The 8,793-nt window shown below is 52.5% G+C and overlaps 1 protein-coding gene across 1 annotated transcript in view; it reads left to right on the top strand.

The window, feature by feature from the left end:
- LOC144490999 (HEPACAM family member 2-like) overlaps positions 1 to 8,350 on the top strand; it is an 18,963-nt gene extending 10,613 nt beyond the window's left edge. The window contains exon 6 of the mRNA XM_078208680.1: positions 7,927 to 8,350. Within this exon, the coding sequence (XP_078064806.1) occupies positions 7,927 to 7,957 (31 nt within the window). The 3' untranslated portion in view covers positions 7,958 to 8,350. The remainder of the gene's footprint in view (positions 1 to 7,926) is intronic.
- The last annotated feature ends 443 nt before the right edge of the window (positions 8,351 to 8,793 follow it).

The raw sequence follows: 8,793 nt of genomic DNA, 5'->3' as shown, positions 1-8,793 counted from the left end.
ACCGCTCCCTAACTTTTCCCTCTGCACTGTAGTGGACGAAGTAGAAAGGGTCGCGAGCTTCAAGTTTCTAGGTGTCCAGATCACCAACAACCTGTCCTGGTCCCCCCCACGCCGACACTATAGTTAAGAAAGTCCCACCAACGCCTCTACTCTCTCAGAAGACTAAGGAAATTTGCCATGTCCGTTACGACTCTCACCAACTTTTACAGATGCCCCATAGAAAGCATTCTTTCTGGTTGTATCACAGCTTGGTCTGGGGCTCCTGCTCTGCCCAAGACCGCAAGGAACTACAAAAGGTCGTGAATGTAGCCCAGTCTCATCACGCAAACCAGCCTCCCATCCATTGACTCCGTCTACACTTCCTGCTGCCTCGGGGGAAAAGCAGCCGGCATAATCAAGGACCCCCCCCCACGCACCCCGGACATTCTCTCTTCCAGCGGGGAAAAGATACAAAAGTCTGAGGGCACGTACCGACCGACTCAAGAACAGCTTCTTCCCTGCTGCTATCAGACTTTTGAATGGACCTACCTCGCATTAAGTTGATCTTTCTCCACACCCGAGCTGTGACTGTGACACTACATTCTGCACCCTCTCCTTTCCTTCTCTATGAACGGTATGCTTTGTCTGTATAGCACGGAAGAAACAATACTTTTCACTGTATCCCAGTACATGTGACTAATAATAAATCAAATCAGATCTGTCACCAGTCAAGAAACAGATAGCAAAATATAGAAGCCAGAAGCAGAAGGAAGCCATTTGGCCCTTCGAGCCTGCTCCGCCATTCATTATGAATTCACGGCTGAGGATCAAATTCAATATCCTGATTTCCCCCCCATAATCCCTCGATCCCTTTAGCCCCAAGAACTATATCTAATCTCTTCTCAAAATCACACAACATTTTGGCCTCAACTACTTTCTGTGGGAGTGAATTCCACACATTCACCGCCCTCTGGGTGAAGAAAGTTCTCCTCAACTCAGTCTTAAAAGGTTTACCCCTTATCCTCAAACTATCACCCCCTAGTTCTGGACTCCCCCCACCATCGGGAACATTCTTTCTGAATCGACCCTCTCTAATCCTGTTAGAATTTTATAAGTTTCTATGAGATCCCCCTCTCACTCTCCTAAACTCCAGTGAGTATAATCCTAACCCATTTAGTCTCTCCTCATATGACAGACCTGCCATCCCAGGAATCAGCCTGGTAAACCTTCGCTGCGCTCCCTCTATAGCAAGGACATCCTTCCTCAGATAAGGAGACCAAAACTGCACACAATACTCCAGGTGTGGCCTCACCAACGCCCTGTACAATTGCAGCAAAACATCCCTATCTCTGTAACCTCCTCCAGCCCCTACACCCCTCCCTATCTCTGTAACCTCCTCCAGCTCCTACACCCCCTCCCTATCTCTGTAACCTCCTCCAGCCCCTACACCCCTCCCTATCTCTGTAACCTCCTCCAGCTCCTACACCCCTCCCTCTCTCTGTAACCTCCTCCAGCTCCTACACCCCTCCCTATCTCTGTAACCTCCTCCAGCTCCTACACCCCTCCCTATCTCTGTAACCTCCTCCAGCCCCTACACCCCTCCCTATCTCTGTAACCTCCTCCAGCCCCCTACACCCCTCCCTATCTTTGTAACCTCCTCCAGTCCCTACACCCCCTCCCTATATCTGTAACCTCCTCCAGCCCCCTAAACCCCTCCCTATCTCTGTAACCTCCTCCAGCACCCGACACCCCCTCCCTATCTCTGTAACCCCCTCCAGCCCCTACACCCCCTCCCTATCTCTGTAACCTCCTCCAGTCCCTACACTCCCTCCCTATCTCTGTAACCTCCTCCAGCCCCCTACACCTCCTCCCTATCTCTGTAACCTCCTCCAGCCCCTACACCCTCCCTATCTCAGTAACCTCCTCCAGCCCCTACACCCCCTCCCTATCTCTGTAACCTCCTCCAGCACCCGACACCCCCTCCCTATCTCTGTAACCTCCTCCAGCCCCTACACCCCCTCCCTATCTCTGTAACCCCCTCCAGCCCCCTACACCCCTCCCTATCTCTGTAACCTCCTCCAGCCCCTACACCCCCTCCCTATCTCTGTAACCTCCTCCAGCCCCTCCACCCCCTCCCTATCTCTGTAACCTCCTCCAGCCCCTACACCCCCTCCCTATCTCTGTAACCTCCTCCAGCCCCTACACCCCCTCCCTGTCTCTGTAACCTCCTCCAGCCCCTACACCCCCTCCCTATCTCTGTAACCTCCTCCAGCCCCTACACCCCCTCCCTGTCTCTGTAACCTCCTCCAGCCCCTACACCCCCTCCCTATCTCTGTAACCTCCTCCAGCTCCCTACACCCCCTCCCTATCTCTGTAACCCCCTCCAGCCCCCGACACCCCTCACTATCTCTGTAACCTCCTCCAGCCCCTACACCCCCTCCCTATCTCTGTAACCTCCTCCAGCCCCTACACCCCCTCCCTATCTCTGTAACCTCCTCCAGCCCCTCCACCCCCTCCCTATCTCTGTAACCTCCTCCAGCCCCTACACCCCCTCCCTATCTCTGTAACCTCCTCCAGCCCCTACACCCCCTCCCTGTCTCTGTAACCTCCTCCAGCCCCTACACCCCCTCCCTATCTCTGTAACCTCCTCCAGCCCCTACACCCCCTCCCTGTCTCTGTAACCTCCTCCAGCCCCTACACCCCTCCCTATCTCTGTAACCTCCTCCAGCCCCCTACACCCCCTCCCTATCTCTGTAACCTCCTCCAGCCCCTCCACCCCCTCCCTATCTCTGTAACCTCCTCCAGCCCCTACACCCCCTCCCTATCTCTGTAACCTCCTCCAGCCCCTACACCCCCTCCCTATCTCTGTAACCTCCTCCAACCCCCCACACCCCCTCCCTATCTCTGTAACCTCCTCCAGCCCCTACACCCCCTCCCTATCTCTGTAACCTCCTCCAGCCCCCTACACCCCCTCCCTATCTCTGTAACCTCCTCCAGCCCCTACACCCCTCCCTATCTCTGTAACCTCCTCCAGCCCCTGCACCCCCTCCCTATCTCTGGAACCTCCTCCAGCCCCTGCACCCCCTCCCTGGGCGGCACGGTAGCACAGTGGGTTAGCACTGCTGCTTCACAGCTCCAGGGTCCCGGGTTCGATTCCCGGCTCGGGTCACTGTCTGTGTGGAGTTTGCACATTCTCCTCGTGTCTGCGTGGGTTTCCTCCGGGTGCTCCGGTTTCCCCCCACAGTCCAAAGATGTGCGGGTTAGGTTGATTGGCCAGGTTAAAAATTGCCCCTTAGAGTCCTGAGATGCGTAGGTTAGAGGGATTAGCGGGTAAATATGTGGGGGTAGGACCTGGGTGGGATTGTGGTCGGTGCAGACTCGATGGGCCGAATGGCCTCCTTCTGCACTGTAGGGTTTCTATGATTTCTATTATTTCTACACCCTCTCACTATCTCTGTAACCTTCTCCAGCCCCCCACACCCCCTCCCTATCTCTGTAAACACCTCCAACCCCCCCTACACCCTCTCCCTATCTCTGTAACCTCTCCCCATGTTTCTATACCTATCTCGGGCACACATCTCCAACGCATTTACACAGCTGCCTTTCTGGGATCTTTTCCTGTATTGGGAGGTTATACATAAATGAAATCTTTGTGTCTCTTTGGCACTCTGCGCTTTTCTATGTGTGAAGATTGGAGTATCTGTAATAAATAGATCGGCATAATCCTGAGGTCACTGAAAGTGGCAACGCAGGTGGAGAAGGTAGTCAAGAAGGCATACGGCATGCTTGCCTTCATCGGCCGGGGTATTGAGTTCAAAAATTGGCAAGTCATGTTGCAACTTTATGGAGCCTTAGTTAGGCCGCACTTGGAATATAGTGTTCAATTCTGGTCACCACTCTACCAGAAGGATATGGAGGCTTTGGAGAGGGTACAGAAAAGATTTACCAGGATGTTGCCTGGTATGGAGGGCATTAGCTGTGAGGAGAGGTTGGAGAAACTTGGTTTGTTCTCACTGGAACGACGGAGGTTGAGGGGAGACCTGATAGAAGTCTGCAAGATTATGAGGGACAGAGTGGATAGTCAGAAGCTTTTTCCCCCAGGGTGGAAGAGTCAATTACTAGGGGGCACAGGTTTAAGGTGCGAGGGGCAAGGTTTAAAGGAGATGTACGAGGCAGATTTTTTACACAGAGGGTGGTGGGTGCCTGGAACTCGCTGCCGGGGGAGGGAGTGGAAGCGGATACGGTCGTGACTTTTAAGGAGTGTCTTGACAGGTACCTGAATAGGATGGGAATAGAGGGATACGGTCCCCGGAAGGGTAGGGGGTTTTAGTTCAGACGGGGGCAGCATGGTCGGAGCAGGCTTGGAGGGCCGAAGGGCCTGTTCCTGTGCTGTAATATTCTTTGTTCTTTATTCTTGTGCTTTGGATGCTGCCGGGACTTGATGGTTTGAGTTGTAAGGAGAGGCTGGATAGACTGGGACTTTTTTCTCTGGAGCGTAGGAGGCTGAGGGGTGATCTTATAGAGGTCTATAAAATAATGAGGGGCACAGATCAGCTAGATAGTCAACATCTTTTCCCAAAGGTAGGGGAGTCTAAAACTAGAGGGCATAGGTTTAAGGTGAGAGGGGAGAGATACAAAAGGGTCCAGAGGGGCAATTTTTTCACACAGAGGGTGGTGAGTGTCTGGAACGAGCTGCCAGAGAGTAGTTTTTCAAACTGGAGGCCCGTGACCAGCGGTGTGCCTCAGGGATCAGTGCTGGGTCCACTGTTATTCGTCATTTATATTAATGATTTGGATGAGAATATAGGAGGCATGGTTAGTAAGTTTGCAGATGACACCAAGATTGGTGGCATAGTGGACAGTGAAGAAAGTTATCTCAGATTGCAACGGGATCTTGATCAATTGGGCCAGTGGGCTGACGAGTGGCAGATGGAGTTTAATTTAGATAAATGCGAGGTGATGCATTTTGGTAGATTGAACCAGGGCAGGACTTACTCAGTTAATGGGAGGGCGTTGGGGAGAGTTACAGAACAAAGAGATCGAGGGGTACATGTTCATAGCTCCTTGAAAGTGGAGTCACAGGTGGACAGAGTGGTGAAGAAGGCATTCGGCATGCTTGGTTTCATCGGTCAGAACATTGAATACAGGAGTTGGGACGTCTTGTTGAAGTTGTACAAGACATTGGTAAGGCCACACTTGGAATACTGTGTACAGTTCTGGTCACCCTATTATAGAAAGGATATTATTAAACTAGAAAGAGTGCAGAAAAGATCTACTAGGATGCTACCGGGACTTGATGGATTGAGTTATAAGGAGAGGCTGGATAGACTGGGACTTTTTTCTCTGGAGCGTAGGAGGCTGAGGGGTGATCTTCTCGAGGTCTATAAAATAATGAGGGGCACAGATCAGCTAGATAGTCAACATCTTTTCCCAAAGGTAGGGGAGTCTAAAGCTAGAGGGCAGAGGTTTAAGGTGAGAGGGGAGAGATACAAAAGGGTCCAGAGGGGCAATTTGTTTCACACAGAGGGTGGTGAGTGTCTGGAACGAGCTGCCAGAGGCAGTAGTAGAGGCGGGTACAATTTTGTCTTTTAAAAAGCGTTTAGATAGTTACGTGGGTAAGATGGGTATAGAGGGATATGGGCCAAACGCGGGCAATTGGAACTCAAGGGTTTAAAAAAAAGGGGCGGCATGGACAAGTTGGGCTGAAGGGCCTGTTTCCATGCTGTAAACCTCGATGCCTCGATCACTGGGATGCTAGGAGAAAGGACCCGAGGAGTAGGGTGTATGTTCTTCGATCACTGAAGGCAGCAGGACGGTTGGTTAGGAAGGCATTATGTGGGATACTCGCCTTTATTAGCCAGGGCGGAGAACATAAGTGCGTGGGGGTGGGGGGCTGGGGGGGGGGGGGGTGGGGGAGCAGGTTACGATGGGAGCTGTATGAAGCACTGGTGAAGCCACAGCCAGAGTACTATGTGCAGTTCTGGTCACCACATTACAGAAAGATGATTTGATTTGATTTATTATTGTCACTGGGATACAGTGAAAAGTATTGTTTCCTGCGCGCTATACAGACAAAGCATACCGTTCATAGAGAAGGAAAGGAGAGGGTGCAGAATGTAGTGATACAGTCACAGCTAGGGGTGTAGAGAAAGATCAGCTTAATGCGAGGTAGGTCCATTCAAAAGTCTGACAGCAGCAGCAGGGAAGAAGCCGTTCTTGAGTCGGTCGGTACGTGACCTCAGACTTTTGTATCTTTTTCCCCGACGGAAGAAGGTGGGAGAGAGAATGTCCGGGGTGCGTGGGGGGGGGGGGGTCCTTGATTATGCCGGCTGCTTTTCCCCGAGGCAGCGGGAAGTGTAGACGGAGTCAATGGATGGGAGGCTGGTTTGCGTGATGGGACTGGGCTACATTCACGACCGATTGTCGTTCCTTGCGGTCTTGGGCAGAGCAGGAGCCCCCAGACCAAGCTGTGATACAACCAGAAAGAATGCTTTCTATGGGGCATCTGTAAAAGTTGGTGAGAGTCGTAGCGGACATGCCAAATTTCCTTAGTCTCCTGAGAAAGTAGAGGCGTTGGTGGGACTTTCTTAACTATAGTGTCGGCGTGGGGGGGACCAGGACAGGTTGTTGGTGACCAGGACAGGTTGTAATCGCACAAGAGAGAGAGACAGAGAGGTAGAGAGAGAGGCAAAGACAGAGGGAGACAAAGAGACAGAGAGAGACAGTGAGAGACAGTGAGAGACAGAGAGAGACAGAGAGAGACAGTGAGAGACAGAGAGAGACAGAGAGAGACAGAGAGAGACAGAGAGAGACAGAGAGAGACAAAGAGACAGAGAGACAGAGAGAGACAGAGAGAGACAGAGAGAGACAAAGAGCGAGAGACAGAGACAGAGAGAGAGAAAGACAGAGAGAGACAAAGACAGAGAGAGACAAAGACAGAGAGAGACAAAGACAGAGAGAGACAAAGACAGAGAGAGACAAAGACAGAGAGAGACAAAGACAGAGAGAGACAGAGAGAGAGAGACAGAGACAAAGAGAGCGAGAGACAGAGAGAGACGGAGACAGAGAGAGAGACAGAGAGAGCGAGAGACAGAGAGAGAGAGAGAGAGAGAGACAGAGAGACAGACAGAGAGACAGAGAGACAGACAGAGAGACAGAGAGACAGAGAGAGAGACAGAGAGAGAGACAGAGAGAGAGACAGAGAGAGAGACAGAGAGACAGAGAGAGAGAGAAAGAGAGAGAGAGACAGAGAGAGAGACAGAGAGAGAGACAGAGAGAGAGACAGAGAGAGAGATAGAGAGTGACAGAGAGAGAGAGAGAGACAGAGAGAGACAGAGAGAGAGAGAGAGAGAGAGAGACAGAGAGAGAGAGACAGAGAGAGAGAGACAGAGAGAGACAGAGAGAGACAGAGAGAGACAGAGAGAGACAGAGAGAGAGAGACAGAGAGGGTGCAGGGGAGATTCCTCAGGACGTTGCCTGGGCTGGAGCATCTCAGCGATGGAGAGAGGCTGGGTTTGTTTTCCTCAGAGCCAGACGGGGTGGGACCGCGATCGAGGGGGTGACAAAATAATGAGGGACAGAGACAGGGAGAAACTTTTCCCCCCTTAGTAGAGGGGTGAATAACCAGGGAGGGAATTGATTTGAGGTCAGGAGGGGATTTGAGGAGAAACTTTGTGGTGTTGGAGGCTGGGAGCTGGCTGCCTGAAAGGCTAATACAGAAGAGAACTCTAACAACTATTCAGTAGTGTTTGCATGAGCACCTGAAATGCCAATGCGATACAAGGCCAGGGAGCGAGCCTCGGACAATGGGATTCGAATGGATAGGTGCGGGATGGGTTGGCGCAACCACGATGGGGCCAAATGGCCTCCTCCTGTGCGACACCATAACCCATCGAGCTTTTTTTTTTGTCCCGACCTGCAGGAAGTAACCCTCCGTTCCTATTTCAGACAGGTGCCCAGAGCCCAATACGTCGCCTGAACTTGGGGACCGTTCCGTCGGATCGTTCTGTGCATCTTGCTGCCAAGTCTCGAGTCTTCCTCCTCCTCCTCTGCGATTGGCTCTCCGCCCTCGCGTCAACCATCCAATCAGGAACGTCACCTACGCAATAGCGCCCCGCCCTTTCCTTCCTTTTCAATTTTAGATTCTCTTAAGTTGCGCCAAGCGACCCCGCGCGGATTCCGCTCTCCCGCCCTTGCCGCGGCCCCGCTCTCCAATTCCCGCTCGGCGCACGGACGGGGGAAGACGCTTCTATCGGGTTGGCTCCCACCCCCCCCCTCCCCGCCGCGGGGCGGGTAGTCAAACCTCGCTTCATTTCCGAGCTTCAGCGACTCCCGCAGCTGGACTAAATTTTGAATAAAGTATTCGACATGGTGGCAGCGTGGTCTCCGAATTTGTCCACACGCCTTTCGTAATCGCACCGCGGTCCGCACCTCCTGAGAATCCTTTCAACACGACGTGGGACCCCCACCACCAGCATTGAGCGCCCATCACTAACTGCCCCCTTGCGATGGGGAGCCGCCATCTTGAACCCGCTGCAGTTGCCGTGTTTGCATGGAAACAAAAAGCAGGAGGAGGCCATTCGGCCCTTCCAGCCTGCTCCGCCATTCATTATGAATTCTCGGCTGAGTATCAAATTCAATATCCCGATCCCACCCCTCCCCTCCATATCCCTTAATCGCTTTAGCCCCAGGAGCTATATCTAGAATCATAGAATCCCTACAGTGCAGAAGGAGGCCATTCAGCCCATCGAGTCTGCAGTGACCACAATCCCACCCTATTCCCGTAACCCCACATATTTACCCTGCTAATCCCCC

This window comes from Mustelus asterias, unplaced genomic scaffold, assembly GCF_964213995.1.
Source record: "Mustelus asterias unplaced genomic scaffold, sMusAst1.hap1.1 HAP1_SCAFFOLD_4193, whole genome shotgun sequence".
Taxonomy (NCBI): Eukaryota; Metazoa; Chordata; class Chondrichthyes; order Carcharhiniformes; family Triakidae; genus Mustelus; species Mustelus asterias.
This window is presented reverse-complemented; position numbering and strand designations above follow the sequence as displayed.